The following is a 20,323-nucleotide window of genomic DNA, read 5'->3' as shown; positions in this document are numbered from 1 at the left end:
TATACAATACTCTTCTTCTAGTCACAAGAATGATGATAAACTCTTCCTATTTAGACTTTATCTCAGTACAATTAAAATCATCTTTAATACTTTCATATATCTTATTTCTAACATTTATGCTGGCAACCATACTTCCGACCGTCCATTACATCACATTCGGGACTTCATTTATATAACATTCATCTTTATAATCTTTCCTAATTAACCCATCCAAAATTAGTTAATTTACATCCATTCATTTAAAGGCAATTTAACCTTATCCAGGTACCTCCTTTCTGATTGTACATATATGCTAACATGTTCCCCATAACCCCCCCCATCCATTTCTAGAGTCCTCTAAGTCACAAAATAATATCTCGTTATCTGACCACTTACTTCTATTGGTGAACTGGATCTCTCCGCTAGGGCTTCCGCTTCTTCTCTCCGGAAACTTTCGGGCTTTCCATCTCATCTCGGGCAGGTTCGCCTCACCGTTACCTCACTATATTTATACTTAGACCTTTTAAAACTTAATCATCCTTTCCATATCTGGTTCTCCGTTAGACTTCTCTCGGGGACTATTTTCTGGGCCTTTCTCTCCAAGAAAAACACAACTCGACTCTCGTCCTTTTCTCATTCCGTGGCGGACTGGCATTCTTTCCTTACTCGACTCACATGTCTTCACAACTGGCCGGACCCTGGACACAAGTGTAGTCTCTTACACGACAAAACCTTGGAGGTACAGCTTGCGATTATGTTGCCAGGAACTTCGATCCCCAGATTACTACCTTCCAATGCTGGACTAGGCTTTATTTCCTTGCTTGGCCCACACATCAGCACACTACTTAACCGTTGCTTCCATCATTAAGCTTATAACACAACCTCTCAACTGTTCTCTACCGCGGAGAACTTATAGGACCTACTCACTCACTTCTTTCGTCTTTAAACTTATCACACTTTTCTTAACTGATTTATCTATCTTAAAACTTTATCTAAACTTATTCTGTTAACTATTCCATCTTAATCTTGGTCAAAACTTACTCAACTGACTGACTGAATCCCTTTTTCTCGTGCGCTGTTCCTTTTTGTTCCCCGAAATTTCGTACCGCCCCTCTTTGTTGCCCTGCCTTTGCTCGGGACTTTAACCACTCTCTTCTGACGCCTTGGAATCACATCCCGTGTTATTCGTTAGTGTTAATTTCCCAATGCAATTCCCTTTTTCGCGCGAGCCAACCTCCCTTATGGATATCTGCCCCTTTCCTTCCCCAACCGTATCCCTTTTTTGATGTTAACCGTTGATAGCGTATATGAAGGTCCCCATCACCGACGAGCAAACCTATGTCTTAATTTAAATTCGAACACTTGACGTACCCTTACTTCCTGTTCGGAACTTATGGTGTCGCTGATCAGAGGAGGCGCTGCGACTAATCTGGTCACCCGACCTATTGTTTGCTCCCGAGCAACTCTTCTCCCATCTTTCTACAAAATGACCCCCACTGCTTAGTCTCGCTATCCTTGCTTCTAAAATGAGCTTCTAAAATTATTAGAAGCTCATTTACAAATATGCTACCTTGTTCTTGGCAACGTGCATACATTATATGACATAAAATACTTTAAAGAATCAGTACACTACATAAAAGGTGTTCGTGGACGTAAAATACAATTTATTGAGTATTTTATTAATTGGATAAATCTCAGAAACACTTTATTTACAAGTAAATATATTACAAAAGGAAATAACATGAAAGTAAAGTCGACAAAATAATTCTGCTCTTCAAGTCCGTATTCAACGAAATCATTGAGTCTTCTCTTAGAAAATTCTGCAATCTCAACCATAAAAGAATTTTGAGCAAATATCACAATAGTAACCATCACATATCCAAATAGCTCCATCAGCCCATGTTCTTTACATTGGCATCTCTTGGAAAGTTGGTGAACCAAAATCCAACGGTCTCAGTTTCATTTCGGTTTTAGCCAAAGAATAGTTATCCCCTCTCCACAAATTCCAATTTACTCCTTTACCAGCACTACTATGATTTCCTTTTAAGTAGAGACCATTAAGATTAGAGGTGTGACACCATTCGTACCACCAGGCCCCTGAATAGGACACGGCACAGTTGCTTTCGTGAATGTCATTATCTCGGTCTTTAGTGGTAAAGTTGCGGCCGTTATGATGTGGAGTGAAAGAATCCCCTGAAATGAGACAAAATATTTTAGCTAAACTTGGAGTGTGAATGTGTGAATATGCAACAGAGAGAGAGAGAAAATGTACAAACCTGCATTTCCTCTGTAACCATCCACGTGCGATTTATATAGATTTTCTTCGCTGTCAATCCAAAACTTATCGTAAACAGCATAGCGAGAGTCTCCAGAAAAGTCACTTAAGTCGAATCTGATAGAATTTGGTCTTTGGTTGGAAATAGCGTGGATCTTATCATTACCTACAGAAAAGTATGATTTATAAATTTACTTGAAAACATTTCGAGATATGGAAATCTTGCGCATTCTCCGAAAACCCGCCGTCTTTCAGAAACCCAAAAATGAATGAGTGACATGATGTCAAATCTGAAGTTTTCTTTTTCATTTAATTGATAGTTAAGTTTCTAAATTTTTCGGGTTTGATGATTAATGCCAATTTTTAAAAACTTCAGCTTTGCATTTATCAATGCGGGGTACCTTGTATGATTTTTGAATGTCAAAGACATTGAATTTAAAATTTTTTTTCATATGATTACGCAAACGCAATTTTAAAAGGAAATGGGGTCGAATTCCAAATTGTATTAATCTATAAGTCGGTGACTTGAGATAGCTCTTGAGATTTTAGCTCAGTAGATCCTTGGTGTCAGCACTGTTAGTACAAATTCAAAAATTTTTTGCATAGTCCAATTAAGTAGAGAAACAAGAACAGAATTAGTTTGCGTTTTCCTCAGGAAATTTAGAGGATGCTATGCAAGAATCTTAAGCTCTAGTGGGGGTAGTACAATTGGTAGGCTCGCCATCTTCCCCACGCGGGTGGAAAAGAACTGGGTTCGAGTCCGTCGAAAACGTAAGGAATTTTAAGGGGCTTTTTCACAAAGGTTTGTGGTAGTCAGTCTCAGGCGAGGGCAGCTTGGTTATTTCTCCCGAAACCTTGGGTTTTTCATCCAGCAACCAGAAAATCGAACACAAAACACACACAATTACAGACATAATATATACGGAGCAATATAACCTTAGTTGCCGATGCTCCTAAGAACACTATTACAATAAAATCGCTCAGTAGTTGAGTTGGTCAGTTGGAAAACCTTTCTATCCACCCTCGAACCTCGGGTCATTCTTCTAGTAAAACAAGCATCAGTGCCCTCGACTAGAAAACACACGCAATTTATATAGATAATACATGGGCAATTGAGTTGCCTCTCGGGTGGTCCTAATATGACAGATTTTATACTCTCCCATGAGCGGTCATGGTTCACTTACAGTTATGGACAAAGTTGTTGTCGGATCATCAACAACTTAGTCCATATTGAGAGATATATATTATGCCTATTGATTGCAAATATTCTGTGGTCAAATTGCTGTTTGCTGTAAGAAAAAACTACGTTTGCAGGAATAAAATCAATACTACCATCTTCTGAAACCGATTAGCTCAACTCTGTTGTGAAAAAGGCCCATAAAATATTGTTCCAATCATTAACGGCATTCGAATTCAGGTCTTTTCAAAGTGATGTGAGGAAGACGGTATTATACCAACGATTTGGTGTTGGAACCGTTTTCTGGTCACTATAAATATATCATTCTATCATGATCAAACTTCGTTCGAACCAGAAACTTGCTTTCCGATGATAGACTAATTATTTATTTTAGTTAAGGAGAAAACGACTGTTGTCAGGATTAATATTTTGGAGTTCATTTCATGAGCTTACGTACCCAACCAAAAATCTTGATCCAACAGACCGAATCCAACTTTGTAGTCTTGCCACTCCTTGAAAAAGTAATTTTTCTCTCTACCAAAGTCTCCTCTTCTTTGAATAACCTGCAATGATCGGTATATAAATTACTCACATGCTATAAAACAGTTTATAAAAATTTCTGAACAATTTGGATATTTATTTTCTTTACTGTAGTACAAAAAGAGAAATTTGTGGTGAAGGGTTTTTCTTTAGCAAAGTTCGCTTTGACAGAATTTGGATAATTTTCATAGTTTTGCGATTTTGAATATTTTTTGAATTTAAAAATTATTCATTATGTTTGTAATTTTAAAAGAAGTTGAAGACTTAAAATTGATACTTCATCCTTCCTTCAATAAGAATGAAGTTTTAGAGGAAGTATTGATCTCTGGAAGGGAATATTTATATTCGCTTTTCTCACGTTTTTTTATAAAATCAAATTTTAAAAGATAAAATGAAATTTTACGGTTTATGATTTCGATATCCAACAGATATTTGAATATCGAATAGTTTTCGATATTCAAATATTTTGTTAATTTGAAATGGCAAGATGTTTCTTCACTGGCCATTGCAAATGTTACATCTTTAGGGGCATTCAATGCAAAATTCAGTTTGTTTACTTGATCGAAACACTGGAGAGTTGAATTGGTTTATCTTTTAAGTTTCAGGGAACTCAAATCATGTAATCCCTATTCCGTGATCGTCTGATTCGCCAAGTTTGAAAAAAGCAAGTGGAAATGTTTTTACCAAGGTGAGTTTAACTGTATATTCAGACTGTTGAGAGCAATTCAATTAAAATGCACTTTGGATTCAGGTTTTTGTGTTCTGAAGGCTGGTTATCACACATTATTTAGATAGCGTTTCCAAGGAAAGGATCATGATTAACTTGATTTTCTTTTAAATCTGGAAAACAAATGTGCATAGCCCAAAAATTATAGAAAATCTTTCTACTTACTGTCCATCCTCCGCCATCAGTGCCCATATCACAATACACTTCGAAGCCTCCCATCACCACTCTATTTCTTGGCCATATTCTATATATCCCACTTTTGGCATGGCCCTGTCGATATATTTCTGCGCAGTCCACTGGCTTGTTACCTCGACTTTCAGCTGTTAGAATAATTAGTGTAGTTATAATTAGAAGCGAAAATGGCTATTAGCAACGAGGCAAAGAAGCAAAAATTGCATACATATATTCTTATTCTAAAGTTATACTTTTGTGATAGTTGAGAAATTGCATCTCTTTTAGATCGACTTTGAGCTCATCAGAGCTCAAAGTCGATAATCCAGGATCAACTGGAAACGTTGCACCATTACTTATGAATTCCGGTGCTGTCAGGATATTTATGGAATAGATTATCGAAACGCTGAAGTCTGAATGCTGAATTAAATGCGAAAAAGGAATCTGAATATTTTAAAAGAATTCTATAACATTAACACAGTATTTTGGATTCAACATTTATGTTAAACTTGCCAAACAAAAGAGTTGAAATAGAGGGTGAAATTATACTTCCCTTTTTCTAGTACATCCTTTACGATGTTGAAGGCTTCTTCAATCTTTTTTCTAGAATCAGAAATACCACAATTTTTACTGTCCGTTGTGAGACTCTCACCACACACCACAATGATAAAAGGAATAAAAACACAAATCACTTGTTGGATCATCTGAAAAATGAAATATTGTGTGATTATTCGAAAAATTGAATAATATGCCATCATCCGAAATATTTAATATTATGTGGTTATGTAAATATTTAATAGTATATGATTGGCTGTAAAATATTTTTGGAGATAAAAATATGGACATAATTCGTCATGGTGTTGATCCGATTAATACGCGCTGTATACATATATATTATATAATAAAGTCATCTCTAGATTTTTTATTTATAGAAGAAATTTTAATTTATTAACAACAACTAAAATAATGAGAAAAAATCTCCATTAATGTCCGAAACCGGATAACATGGCCATGGATTAAAATAGTCATAAATGTTTCCCTTCCAGATGAATATTATCGGGCTATTTTCATTCTGTGTGAGACAGTGAAAGAGACATTATCCGCAACGCTATCGGCGAGGGCTTTAACTGAACTGAGAAAAAAAACATGAAGTATTTTATGACCTACCGTTGTGTGAGCACTGGAAAGAGACCGTTCATGCTTGAATTAATATTTCTACTGAATGAAATTTTGGCACTTATAAGTATATATAGTCTTTAAGCTGTAAACATTTCCCTTAATTCTATTTGAAAGAGAATTCCTATAATTTCAGAGGAGTAGCCTACATAGAATTGCATGTTTTTAGTGATAAAATTAAAAACAGAATCTGCAATACGTCAATTTGAATGTTATTCCTTCAACGTACTAGCGGGTTTAATTATTATTCTGAGAATTTATGAAAATTGATTTCTACTGGGGATCTAGTTTCGAAATGACAACAGATTAAAAACAGATTTTAAATCAGCGAAATATAGATTTTTGTCACTGATATTCAAACGATTTGATGGTTATTCCTACCATGACCTAATGTAGTCAGTTAAATTTAAATCTGAAGTATTTCTTAGAATCACTTTACAAAAAACGGTGTAATTCCAAGAAGGTTGGATGCTTAACTCCCAGTTAGAAGAAAAACATGGCTTATTATATCCCAAAAGGGATACTTGTTAAAGTATCTGATTTCCTAGTGTAGGGAATTTCTTGGATTTTTCATCACAAATGCAAAATAGATCTAAGCTCCTATAAATACATACAAGTAATTAATTTCAGTTACTGTATGTGTTAAATGATCATCAATAATTGCATCCCGAAAATTGGTGTTTATAAATAACTCTTTTAATATCCAGTATTGGAATTCTAATGATATTTAATCTAAAATACTAAAACTTAAGTTTCTAGTAAAATAGATTTCATATATTTTTAGAAAATGTTACATACAGCACTAAATATCGAAAAATATGTCTATTAACCTTATTCTGTTTATAAAATGTTTGTTTAATAACCAAACACTCTTATTTTGTCGTTATTTGCGGTGTCTGCCATAAAAGACTCTAACAGTAGTCTGTCAACATATTTGGATTTCATTTTTCCTGGAAACTTTTTTCCACTTGAGAAATATCTTGGTGAAACCTTTCATCGTGTTCATCGGGGCTGCTCCCAAGTTTTCAGAAAAATAGTCTAAATGGAAATGTAGGAAATGAAGATTTAACGACACAATGCATCCCAATTCTCTGTACGCTAAAATTAGCTCATCCATAATTTCACTGTAATTCGGTGATTTCACCTTGCCTACAAAGTTCCGGTAGACGTTTCCGAATGCCTTCCAGGCTTTTGTTTCTATAGCCTTATTTTTTTTAGTGAATTACTCATCTTGGAAGAGCAGTTTTATTTGAGGACCCACAAAAATTCCCTCTTTTATCTTCGCTTCGCTGATTCGAGCAAACATTTGCCCCATACAGGAAAATCCTTCTCCTTTTTGTCCCTCGCTTTCAGAAATAATTTTATCAAAACTAGCTTGACGTGCAATTAAATTTATCTACAGGTTAAAAAGATTTTCGACCTACCCACCAAAGGAAGATGTGTTACACTTTTCTGGCTTGGTGTAGTTTCTGAACTGTCTGGCCATTTTTTTTACCCTGTAGTGAAAATTAATCCCTCACTCGGCTGTCCCACTCGAATAAAAATCAACAGTATTTAGTGTATCCACCTTGCAACCCAGTTAGCAACGCCACCACTTTTAGTTCAGCACAGATATTCCATTTGTATTCTTGATGGCATATTGTTTGCAAAAGAACCTAGGTTTTGGTACTTTTCCTTCACATGAAATACATATGTTCTGAGGTTGATTTTTTATTTGCTGGATCTTAGTTTCCGTGATAACCACGTTGCGAAAAAGGCCCATAAAAATCCCTTCACTCATCGACAGGACTCGAACTCCTCCACCTGGTGTGAGGAGGACAGCGCTTCTATGAACTGTGCTATCCACGAGGGCCTCATATTCGGATGATTTTATCAAGATCAGAACAGAAAAAGATCATTAAATCATGAAATTTGGCTTACAGGTTTGCTCAGAAAAATCCATTATGAATTTTTCAAACGTCATCATGGTGGTTTCATAGAAATTCGCTCCGACCCTAACTCAGCCTGTTATTATTGCCGTGTCAAGGTCCATCATCGTATAGAGAAGAGTTTTGCTAAATTCAACAAAGCAACAGCTGTTGCGTATTCAGAATACCAATTTGATAAAAGTGCATACGACAATTAGCATAATGATTTTCAAAAGTGTTCTCTATGGTATCGAGCACCTTCATGAACTGGAACACTGGATCAGGTCGTGGACAATTCCCCCCTCTTTCAAAATGGGGATTGCTCTAAAGGAGGAATGGACACAAATTCCTACTCTCTACTACAAGGAACTTGTCCGAAGTGTTCCATGATTAATTTTATGGGCAATGTGGGTTACACGTCATTGAAATTAATTTTATTTTTTTCTCCAAAAGTGATAATGATCGAATAGTTTCGATAGGGTACTGTACTAGTTATTTGAGTACGCTTACTTGTATACACGTGCACATACGCATAGATGATAGGCTAACAAGTTATCATATTCTTGTGATAACCATAAGAATCAATTAAAAATTTACTTCCTTCTACTGATTATCAATCAGTGTATACTCCACTTCCGTTAGTCTTTCTGACGGAAGTACTTATAAGAAAGTTCCACGCAATACGTTTTTAGGTACACGTTCAGAAATTCTCACAGCTCTTGGAGCATTTTGCTCAATTTAAAGTGGACATTTTTAACTCCAGGCTTTTGTTTCATTTTAAGGGTAAGTTCCTTTTGTGTTCGATTGAATTTCGAATTGTCTCTAACATGTAGGAATGAATAATATTTAAAGCCAAAATATTTTGATTAAATAATATTCAAAATACTTTAGCGAAAGAAAAAACCTTAAAGAGTCTAAAACCCATTAGAAATAATTAATTTAATTTTGATTTTAATAATTAGTATCGATAAAACTTATCTTACTGAATAAAATTAGGAAATGCATAAATACACTTTTAAAATTTAGTAGTAAACTAATTATTTAAAAAAAAATCAAAAAAGCGTTCATAACATGTTCAAAGTTTGGAGTTTTTCCAACAATTTTCAATCTACATGGCAAGTGTTTGATCTTTTAATCATAAAATAACCAATTTGAATTACAGATGGCGCTACAGTGGTGGATAATAATTTTCACTTGGTTCGTAATAACCGGAGTTCATGGATCAGTTGATAATGATTGTGCTCTGAGTAATGCAAATGAAAAGATTGATGAAGCTTGTCGAGTAATGAAGAATATTTTGTCCAAAGGTAAACTACATAAGCTCAAATGCATGCATTCATCCCGTTAAATATTCCTTGCATATTTAATTAAGTAACAATTTAGTAGTAATTATTCATGATTTACTATATGAATGGAAAAAAAAGAGAAAAGAAGAAAAAGCAACAACTTTTGTGTGTAATCAGGGGCAATTTTGTTTCTGCGCATCTGCCAATCTTTTCATTTCTCCAACCAGCGCATAGCAACAAATAATATCCAGTGCTTCAGCTATGTTTCAAAAGATAAGTATAATTTTCAATGGTCCGATTTTAATTAAATTTGGGGAGGATCGACAAATCGTTCTAGAAGAGCCAAATATAAAATTTCATGAAAATCTGTCCACTTGAAGTTGTTGCTTAGGTGACCTGGTCCCCTAAATGGCATTATTACTTATTACTGGAGATGAGAGTTGGTGGTTCCATTATGATCCTGAGACCAAAAGACAAAATGCAGAATTACGATCACAAAGCTCACCAAGACCAAAGTTTCTTTCCCAGAAAACGTGTATCAAAGACCAAGCTGAATGCATTCTTTGATCACAAAGGGATAATCCACAAGGAATTCGTTCCAGAAGGACCGTTTCTCGCCCACTACCACTTAGAGATACTGTAACGTTTGTTGGCGAGTCAAGGGCGTGCGTCTAGAGTTTAACAGTTCGGTTGTTCACGTCTATTGCATAACAGTGCGCCTTCTCAAACAGCGATCAAAGGGCATACGTTTTTACCTAACAAACAGGTTGCAGTGCTCAACCACCCTCTTTACTCTTCTAATTTGGCTATGATAGACTTTTATCTGTTTCCCAAGTTGAAATTGAGATTGAAAGAGGCCAATTTGATAGTGTTTATGACATTTCGAAGAACGATTGACTGCAGATGAATTTTCGAAATCTTTCCAAATCTTGCAAGAACGCTGTAATAAGTGTATTCTGTCCTTTGAGGACTATTTTGAGGGAGACAAATAAGAAAACACTTTCCTTATCAACATTTTGTTTTGATTGAATTCAGTTTGGTTACTTTTTGCAACACTATGTAGGTTACTATATTTTTTTGAAAGATGATAGTGGAAGGGAAGTTATAACTGGATGGACTGCATTGCAAGATTCAAAGCCAATTCCGCTTTTGCAGAAATTCCTCTCCAATACTCAGAGTTTGCTCCTAGTGATGACTTATCCATCGTTTCTATCACCAGACAGCAACTGATAAATGCTATAAACTCACTGCGTCCATCTAGTACGGCGAGCCGAGATAAAATACCGCATTTCACGATTAAGTGCCTTAGCCCCTTCATCCTAGATGCATTGCTTTCAATCTTGAACTCATTCCTTTCCACACGAGTTTTCTCTGCCCAATGGAATGAATACTATGTGATTCCACTGCTAAAGTTAGTGCCAACTAACTAACCAAAGTTAGTGCCAACAAGCCCAAAATATTTCAGACCAATCACAACTTCTTCCATCCTCCTAAAACCTCTAGAAAATGTACTCCTTCCAGAATTAAGCAAATAGCTCATGCTACAGAAACCGAAGCAATTTCATTTTTCAGTCGCAAATAGACCCACAATAACACATCACATGGCGGCATAGACATCCATCCTTCAGGCCTTCGAAACTAAATCAGAATTGGCTATTTTGTATATTGAAGCTGCCTTTGACAGCCTAGACATCACAGCCCTTCTCTGTCTTCTGAAATCCTTCTTCAGGATTAATGGCGGTGTTCTAGCTTTCTTCACCGCTTTATTGAGTAATAGAAGTGTCCACCTCACAATGAAGAAGTATCACTTTATCCTGAAAATTACTGCAGGAGTCTAGCAAGGTGGTGTCCTTTCTGGCTCCCCTTTCTCAGCCATTCTTATTCCGTTTATGTGTCCCCGTGATGATGCTTTAATATATGCCGATGATATAAAGTTTCTTACCATAATCCCACAGTCTGCAAACCCAAAGGCAATTGCATCTTCATTCACAGAGAGCTTGATCGGTCTTTCAACTTACTTGCAGATTTTTGGGTTAGACCTTAACCCTTCTAAATCTGCAATAATGATTTATTCACTGACAGCAACAATAATTCAACCATCAGTTTGTGGCACTCTCATTCCAGTGGTTACCAGCCATAAGGACCTCGATGTCTATTTCGAAGCTGATATTTGATGCGCACACAGAATACCTCCGGTAGCGATCCTTAGGAATCGCTTCTGGAGGTATACTGTGTATCACCTTACTCTGGAGAGCACCTACTTCATTCCAACGATGCCGCAACCACTTCCAGATATCTTCAAACCATCGTTTATCCATTTATTCTATATGCAGCTGAAATCTGGGCATCTGCTTCGGCCTCATTCAAAAACCCGTGTTCGCATGTGAATACTAGACCGTGAAATGGGCCACAAATAAGCATCGCCGAACCCCTCAGTTGAGAACCACTGATATGGCTGAGCAACTAAGGACTTTAGTTGCTCAGCCCAAAACATCTGGGATTTCTGTCAATGGAACAACCCTCAGCCATCCTCGAGGTCTGACCACAATGATCCTGAAACACAATCGTCTGAAACTTTGTAATCGTTTCCTACCTGCCAGCCACTCCCTAAAATACAGGCACTGCTGCGCCTTTGAGTTGACCTGTAGAAAGTGGTTGTCGATTGCAAATACTGTCGCATTCTCCTAGAGTGGATCGCATCTGTTCAACTGGAATAAACTCTTCCAAACCTTGTGGCTAAAACTGTGCCAGATGATTGAGCATCGATACCTGACATCCACCTAATCCGTACCATGCTGTGTTTCAGCGCCAACAACAATCCATGGTTTGCTTTGATCCAACTTCCCTGCTATTATTTTTACTTATTCTTGATTTGTGCTACGATGTTTATTATATTTTACTTCTCTTTACAACGATTATAATGTTTAAAATTATGACCATAATTCTTTTATGTTTTCTGAAACGTTTTCCCTGTTTACAGTTTACGATAAACTCAATAATTAAATTCTTTATTTAATTACTGAGTTTTTAAAATCGCTCGTGTCTCTGACTCATAAAAAAAGAGCAGATCAATAACATTCACGATTCTAATTCTAATTACATTAATTATTCAAACAGAGTCATCTCACATGCATTGTCTGCCAGTGGACTGTGCAGAAATACTTCAACAGGGACATGTCAAGAGCGGAATATACAAAATACGGCCCCGAAACAGAGCAGTGATGGAGAGTTTCAACGTGTACTGTGACATGGACACTGATGGTGGAGGTTGGACAGTAAGTAGTCCTTCTAATAATAACAATAAAATAAATTATTTATAATAATAATAAAAAGTGGTATTAACAGGGTTTTTGTATCAATTTAAAATGTGGGTATACGAGTAATAAAACTTATCTTTGAACTCTGTGGATAGAAAAAGAGGACAGCATTGAAACTCTGGAAGGAGTTAAATGATCGTATTTCTTGGCACATTGGGAATTCCGAAGTTACTGTGACGAGCTACAATTTACCACGAGGTTTTACAATCCTAGAATGTTGCAGTAACAGTGGACACCACACAGCTGAATTCCGAACGTTATCATCTAAAACACGGGAATGTTCATCAACTGAATGGACCCATTGCATAGCTTTTGCAACTTCTTTTGGTCCTGCTTTGTCCACACTGGTCTGCTATTGTCCATTATAAATTTCAGAAATCTTGGAAATTGATATGATCCCCAAGCTACTCGATTTTTTGATTATTGCAGGTTATTCAAAGAAGAGGCGACTTTGGACGAGAGGAAAATTACTTTTACAAAGGTTGGCAGGACTACAAAATTGGCTTCGGGTTTCTGAACCAAGATTTTTGGTTGGGTGAGTATTAGTAGCTCGCGCAACGAGGCATAAAATGATAACAGTTATTTTACTGTTTAATTTGAAAGAATTCCAGCACAGTTCAATCTTAATGAGAGACTTTTTCAGAGGGTAGTTAACAATAATTAAAGGATATACACTGCTCCATAAAAATATTAGAAATTGAAGGTCAGTATCTCGTAAGATTCCGTGTGCCTGAATTATAGATTGAATAAAAGACATAAAAGAATCCTTAAAAGATATGAAATAGAAGTAGGGTACATTGAAATGACTCTTTTTTTTCTTGCAGGTAATGATAAAATCCACGCTATTTCCAACCAAAGAGTTAATTCCATCAGGTTTGACTTGAGCGACGTCCCTGGAGAAACTCGCTATGCTGTTTATGATAAATTTTGGATTGACAGCGAGGAAAATCTATACAAACTGCACGTTGAAGGTTACCGAGGAAATGCAGGTGTTTAATATTTGTCAATAGGTTACAATAAAATAACAGTATGACACCAAAATAACGTATTTTCTATCGTTAAATATTGTTTTAATAAACATTTCTGAATCATTATTTCAGATCAGCTACTGAAACTAATTTTTGCTTTATGAAGTGCAATTGTAATAGTATATACTATGCCCTACCATCAATACAGTGCCCCAGCTACAAATAACCTTTATTAACAGGAAAACAAGCTGCTAATAAAAGAGGAAACTTAAACCTTCATCATGGTCAAAATTTATCTCTCAAACTGCACTATTTTTTCAGTTTAATGGTAAAATATTTCATTTATCTTCAGTACACAACAAAATATGTTAAATGAAACTAAATCACTTGAAAGGAACTGTTTAAAAATATCCTTTCTCTCTCTTATTGAATATACAAATGTAAAGATCAATGTTCCAATCTGTGCATAAATATTAAACATTTTCTCTCTTTCAGGGGATTCTTTTATTATTCGCCATAATGGCCGCAATTTTACCACAAAGGATAGAGATAATGACATCAACCATATGAACTGTGCACAGACCTATAAAGGAGCCTGGTGGTACGAAAGGTGTCACGAGTCTAATCTTAATGGACTGTATTTAAAAGGGAACCATACCAGCGATGGCAATGGGGTGAACTGGATGAAATGGAAAGGTTATAAATATTCTCTGGCTAAGACTGAGATGAAACTGAGGCCTTTGGATATTGTCGCATCATCATCTGGAGAAGAAGAGCTGAATCCACTATGAGAAACATTACCATGGTAATGTGCAGTTGATCAGAGCCAGGATTGTTGATGATTTATTAACATATATCCATATTCTGATTGTTATACAATGTGAATGTCCATATTTTCTTGTAGAATTAATTTTTGTTATATATTTCTTCGTTTAAACTTTGATATATACTGTTCGATCTTAATATACACCAACGTAGTTGGTGTATATTAAGAATCTGTGTTGCACAGAACAATTTATTATTGTATTCTTACATTTAAATAAATACATTTTTACAAAAATCACGTGGTATTAATTTTTTTTAAACTATAAAGCCAGACTACGTTCTTTTCTTGCTCCTAAAATGCTTGAACTTTGAAGTTTTCCGTGACAGACAGTGGTCTACATCACTGTCCATCGGGTATTGTCAACTAACTGTTGGACTGTTATGAGGGTATAACTATTCGAAAGCTAATACAATCACAGTCCCCCCCACACCGGTGTGGTGTGGACTGTGATCGTATTAAAATGGACTGTGATCTTGAGGCCATTTCATTCTCTGTAGAAGTCTTCTCCGTGACTTTTTTGGGGTGTTCTCTTCCATTTTCAATCGAATAAATTAAATCTTTGTTTCCAAAAAGGTTTCTAGATCTAATGGTATGAAATATTAAACATTTATTGTAATTTATTCGACCTGTTCTTGTTTTTAGTTTGTATGTGATGTACAAGTGTTCATTTTAAGAAATGCAACGTGTACAAATGTTAATAGATGGCATAAAAAACATTAAAGATTTTTTGATTAATACACCTTAAAATAATTGTTAACACCACAAAACAAAACTTCCAACAAAAAAAATTCCTTCCAAGCTGCTAAACTAACTCAAAGAGTTAGTACGAGAAGTAAAGTTCACTAATGTTTTATATGAATATGCAGTGGGCTGATTAAAGATGAGTAAACTGATTGTGCAATCACTGGCCAAAAAATTAGAAACCTTTTTCAATTGTTGTCAACAGATAATTAAATGTGCGTTATGCAAATGTGTTGTTAAATGGTACGATCCCAAGTTTCTTGGAATCAGATAAATACTCTATGCTTTTCTGGGGCTCCTTAATGGATCTGATCATGGGAGGACAGGTGATCATTTCGATTTTCAGAAAGCTGCTATTGTTGGACCACGATTAGCAAGAGCCACAACTGAGAAAACAAAGGAAATCACTAGTGGAATGAAAGCAACCATCTCATAAGTATACAGTGAGTGGAAGATGAAAGGAAAATGCAACTCTAAAGGGAATAAATGCGATAGAAAATCGATAATCCAAGAACGAGATTGAAGAAATTTAAAACGAATCGAGCGAATAGAAGGTCCAGAGTGAAAAAATAACTGAATAATTCGATCTAGGCAAAGAAGACTCATATCCATCTGAATTTTGCAGCGGCAGTTGAAGAATTTGTGATTTGGTAGTCGTGTGCCCACAGAAACTACTTATTTTTTTATAAAATACGGAAATATTCGACTAGAATGGTGGCCAATGCCAAGTACAGGCCAATGGAAAACGTTCATGTGGTGTGGCGAGTCTCGCTTTACAATGTTTTGGACCAATGTTAGGGTGAAAGTATGACGTGATCCTCAATCACCACTCAAGCGGCTGGAAGAGATATCATAGTATGCGATATATTCTGTTTGTACTGGTTGGGTCCGCTCAGACTGTTGGAAGGTCGTCTTACCTCCAATGAATATCTTTCTGTGGTATCCGATCAACTTCACCCTGCAGTGCTTCATTTTGATCTCTTTTAGTGCATCTGTGAACTGCCTGAATGGATCAAGTAACGATTCCGAAGATTCCGAAGACCATGGCTTTCTAATTAGCCATATCTGAATCCAATTGAGATTGTCTGGGATACGTGTTCTCTGCCGATCATAATACAACAGCTGACAAATATTCTGATGGAAGAATGGTCAAATCTAGAACTAGACTCCCTCGGATATCTAGTGGAATCCATGCCACGACGTGCATGGACTATAATGTGGGAAAAGGTATTGAATAAAAGTTTCTAATTTTCTGACCTGCCAGTGTATTTTTACTATATAAATAGGCTAGTTTTATTTATTTTGCAATAAACATATTTCAATATTCAATATCTGTTCGAATTCATTCTGATAACACGTACGTTTATAATAATAAATTAAGATTACTTCTATTATTTTAATTGGATTATTTCAATTATTTTAATAATACTTTGTATATATTTTTTTCAATTGAAAGGTTGTTCGTATCGTCTGAAACATTAGTAATCCCTTTAATGGAAAAGCGTCCTGGACCTCAAAGACGTTGCCTCCAGAGCCTCTGAAAAATAATTCGGGCTATATTAAAATATTTGCTATTCAGTAGGCGCTTTGAGGAAGATTGAAGTCAAAAGTAGATTGCAAAATTTTGAATAATGCAATTCTAGAGATCTTTGCTGGGCCCTTACGATCTATTAAGCTTATCAAGTGAGTTTATATGTTGATGGCATGTATTACAAATGAGGTTTCAGGCAGTACCAATCATCGAAAACAAAATTCTCTGGAAATTAATTAATAAACAAATCCAATACAATAGGCCAATTTCTGTTTACAATTAATAGACCTTAAAAAGTATAATGCGATTGTGGTTACAAATATTTACTGGGGAGTAACTTCTCTCTGAGTAATCCTCAACTTAGCAGGACGGATCTTCATCTCAGTCCAGAAAAGGGAGTACGTATGTCCTCTCCATGATACCCAGTCCACTCCGTCACCATACCGAGTGTGGTTCCCCCTGAGGTACAACCCATTTAGATTGGAAGCGTGGCAAGTGTAAAACCACCAACCGCCATGATATAACTGGGCACAATGCTGATCGAAAATGTCATTGTCTCTGTCTTTGGTGGAGAATTTCATTCCACTGTGCGGACTGAAGGAGTCCGCTGAAAAAACAATAATAATATTTGAATTATTTCTGCACAAATGAATTTTGAAAATGTGTACAAGTATCGATAAATAACATAAGCACATAATATCCTTAAAATATAAGACCAAATCTAATCTCCTACTGAGGCAGATGGATATCTTCACCAATGTAGGACTGTTGATTATAATTGTATAATGTCTTGCATATATGACTGCAAATTGGCAATTATTAAAAGAAATTTTAACTGGATGCTTACCAGCATTTCCTCTGTAGCCACTGGTGTGCAGTACATAAGCCTCTTCCTCACCCGTAATCCAAAAGTCATCGTACACTGCAAATCTGTAATTTCCTTCGAAGTCCTTAAGATCAAACCTAATAGAATAGTCTCTTTGATTTGTAAGTGCGTATATGTTGTCATTCCCTAGATAAAGAAAAACAGAAGACTATTTTGTAATTTATATTATGGACAAATTCAATATTATTATTATTATTATTATTATTATTATTTTGCTTTTTTATCTTAGCTTCTAATTAAAAGGTATGCAACTTAAACAACAAAAATAATAATAATTTCCTTAAATTTCCAAGCGTCAGATATGATTTGATGATTAAAGGATAAGTTTGATGATGGTAAGGAGATCCAGTCCAGGTTGAAGTGAAAACTACTTCTTGAGATTAGTAACTGAAGCAAAGGTCCAGACAGCGGAGGCATACAGGATATGTATGTATCTTGTTTTTGGTGGCACGTAGTATCTCAGCCCCGTAGTGGTACCTCCTTCCATCGCAGCCCCCAAGTGCTCAATTGCATTGAAACGTGGTGAATAGGGTAGCGGAATTCACTCTCATGTTCCTGGAACCAGGTTTGTATAGAAGATTAACTGCTTATTTTTCGTGGTATTAATTTTTATTATAAGTACACCTTAATTTTGGATTACTGGTTTTTCTGGAAAATCCTAGAGTAGACTATTCCAACATACCTTCTGCTCCAGGTCAGCTACTCACGATGATAAAATGCCAGCACCAAAGCCAACAGAAACTAACAGACTTGACTCTGATATAGAATCGGAAAAGGAGTCTTCAGAAGATGGAGAACCAACGAGAACAGATCCAGACTTTTCAACTCCTGATACTGCAAAGCAGCATCAAATCACTCAGGCAGAATAGAAAGATTTGGTCATAGATTTGGACCTCTTCAAAACCAAGGCTCAATTACTAGGATCACGGCTATAGCAGTGGAATCTTATTGAAAAGGTTTGTTCTTGCAATAGGATTCAGGAGCATCAGCGACTAAGGCCCTTATTGCTCTGTGTATATTGTCTGTAAATTGCGTGTTTCTGGCGTCGATTTTCTGTTTGCTGGAAGAAAAGCTCGAGTTTCCGGGAGAAAAAAACCATGCGAACCTCGCCTGAGACCGAATAACTCAGCTACGTTGTGAAAAAGGCTCATAAAAATTCTCCCGTCATCGACGGGTATCGAACTCGGGTCTTTTCCACCCGGTATGGGGAGGACAGCGATTCTACCAACTGTGCTACCCCTAGGGCTTAAGATTATTGCATAAGCATCCTCTAAATTTTCACGAGAGAAACACAATATAATTCAGTTCTTGTTTCTCTACTTAATTTCCGTGGACTATGCAAAATCTGTATTCGAATTTGTTCCATGGTTTCATTTGACTTTCTGCATGGATTTTTTGTTTAATAATTAGAAATGTAAAAATTGTTCTAAAATAAATCGCATCGTTTTCTCATTGTTAGTAGAAGTACAACAAATTTCCAGAGTTGTTAATGGCATTACGTTACACTTTATCTTAAGAAATGAATACCCTTTTGTGCTGCTAATATCTTGGGGACACTCTAGCTGTTACACCTACTCTCTCAGACATAAATTTAATGTACGCCACAATACCTAACCAGAAGTCCATATCGATGTCTCCAAATCCCTTTTTGTATGAATTCCAGTCTTTATAGAAGAAGTCATCTGCTCGACCGTATTCCCCTCTTCTTTGGATAACCTATGTATATCGAAACATTGGAAATATATTATTTCAAATGAAATATAAAGCATATAAATTCGCTATAATGTCCCACCAGATTTTCTCCATTTTATATTCAGTAATGTTTTAAAATTTTGTTGTGTATAATTTTGAACAATAACAAAAAATACGAACCGTCCAGCCACCACCATCAGTGGCCATATCGCAATAGACATTGATGCTATCTGTCAGCACCCTACTTCTGGGCCATATCTTGTATATTCCGCTGGTATTATACCCTCTCTCCAGCACATCGGCACAGTCCATTGGGGGACAATGGCAGCCGCATTGGCTGACTGGAAAAAACAATAAAACTTCAAATATTGGGATTAAAAGTTAGAGATAAAATTTCATGGAATTAATTAAATAATCATGGAATTTAACCACAGGATTGTCGTTACCAGCATGCATATTAATAAAACGAAACTATTTTAATAATTTTGACTGGTAAAAGTAAAATAAATGATGGTATTGGTGTACAATGAACCCTTTTACAACCCTGACTTTATTACTCCAACCAAAATTTAACAAATAAACGTATATATACCAATCCATACTCGTGTTTTATTTACCTTTCGATAAAATATTCTTCGTTGTACGATAAGCTTCTTCAACTTTTTCTTTTGCGTAAATCAAATCGCATTTGGTGTTGATTGGTGCTGGAGTTCTAGTTGTTACGCATTTGGAGTCGACTGATTCTCCAGTTCCAGTTGTCGAGCATTTGGTGTCATCCGATGTTCGAATTCCAGTTGTTGCCAACGAAATTAAAGTTATTAACAACCACTGCAACGTCATCTACAAAACAAATCAGCAGTTAAACTTCCAGGTCTTCTTGACAAAATAAATTGTGTTGAAATCGCAAAAATTAATGTAATAACAAACTTTATAGAAAATGATTGATTTGTTCTCAATAATCATCATTAATTTAATCAAAGTATTTTGGTTTTAAGTGGAATATCTTCGATATAACTCGAGAACAAAAAATCAAAGTACGCAGAAGGAACACAGGATTGGAACTTACCTTTCATTTTGGCTTACTTTCTTCAGAGACAGGAAGCAGAATGCAGTCACTTGACAAG

General features: G+C 35.9%; 3 protein-coding genes across 3 annotated transcripts in view; 1 reads left to right on the top strand and 2 right to left on the bottom strand.

Annotated features, from left to right (window-relative positions):
* LOC150082744 (uncharacterized) overlaps positions 1–5,278 on the bottom strand; it is a 28,082-nt gene extending 22,804 nt beyond the window's left edge. The window contains exons 1-2 of the mRNA XM_090378264.1: positions 4,864–5,278; positions 3,889–3,994 (exon numbers count right to left, since the gene is read on the bottom strand). Of these exons, the coding sequence (XP_090234390.1) occupies positions 3,889–3,994; positions 4,864–4,880 (123 nt within the window). The 5' untranslated portion in view covers positions 4,881–5,278. The remainder of the gene's footprint in view (positions 1–3,888; positions 3,995–4,863) is intronic.
* Positions 5,279–8,650: 3,372 nt separating this feature from the next.
* On the top strand, positions 8,651–14,348 carry LOC150082743 (techylectin-5A-like). The gene is made up of 6 exons (XM_090378785.1): positions 8,651–8,735; positions 9,115–9,259; positions 12,356–12,513; positions 12,985–13,090; positions 13,380–13,544; positions 14,019–14,348. The coding sequence occupies exons 2-6, from the start codon at positions 9,115–9,117 to the stop codon at positions 14,312–14,314; spliced, it is 870 nt and encodes a 289-aa protein (XP_090234911.1). The 5' UTR covers positions 8,651–8,735; the 3' UTR covers positions 14,315–14,348.
* Positions 14,349–16,938: 2,590 nt separating this feature from the next.
* On the bottom strand, positions 16,939–19,922 carry LOC150082742 (techylectin-5A-like). The gene is made up of 5 exons (XM_090378784.1): positions 19,817–19,922; positions 19,380–19,540; positions 19,118–19,223; positions 17,469–17,633; positions 16,939–17,228 (listed from the first exon to the last, which is right to left on the bottom strand). The coding sequence occupies exons 2-5, from the start codon at positions 19,509–19,511 to the stop codon at positions 16,945–16,947; spliced, it is 687 nt and encodes a 228-aa protein (XP_090234910.1). The 5' UTR covers positions 19,512–19,540; positions 19,817–19,922; the 3' UTR covers positions 16,939–16,944.
* Between the last annotated feature and the right edge of the window lie 401 nt (positions 19,923–20,323).

Source organism: Mastigoproctus giganteus, chromosome 7, assembly GCF_048544385.1.
Source record: "Mastigoproctus giganteus isolate SK-2022 chromosome 7, ASM4854438v1, whole genome shotgun sequence".
In the NCBI taxonomy this organism is placed as follows: domain Eukaryota; kingdom Metazoa; phylum Arthropoda; class Arachnida; order Uropygi; family Thelyphonidae; genus Mastigoproctus; species Mastigoproctus giganteus.
This window is presented reverse-complemented; position numbering and strand designations above follow the sequence as displayed.

Bases quoted from the DNA above. Each gene is read 5' to 3' on its own strand.
- LOC150082743 (XM_090378785.1), top strand. From the start codon at position 9,115: ATGGCGCTACAGTGGTGGATAATAATTTTCACTTGGTTCGTAATAACC. The intron at 12,514-12,984 runs GTAAGTAGTCCT...TGATTATTGCAG, and splicing joins CTGATGGTGGAGGTTGGACA to GTTATTCAAAGAAGAGGCGA. The intron at 13,091-13,379 runs GTGAGTATTAGT...TTTTTCTTGCAG, and splicing joins GAACCAAGATTTTTGGTTGG to GTAATGATAAAATCCACGCT.
- LOC150082742 (XM_090378784.1), bottom strand. From the start codon at position 19,511: ATGGACTGTGCCGATGTGCTGGAGAGAGGGTATAATACCAGCGGAATA. The intron at 19,224-19,379 runs GTTCGTATTTTT...CGATATACATAG, and splicing joins CTGATGGTGGTGGCTGGACG to GTTATCCAAAGAAGAGGGGA. The intron at 17,634-19,117 runs GTATTGTGGCGT...TTCTTTATCTAG, and splicing joins CGATATGGACTTCTGGTTAG to GGAATGACAACATATACGCA.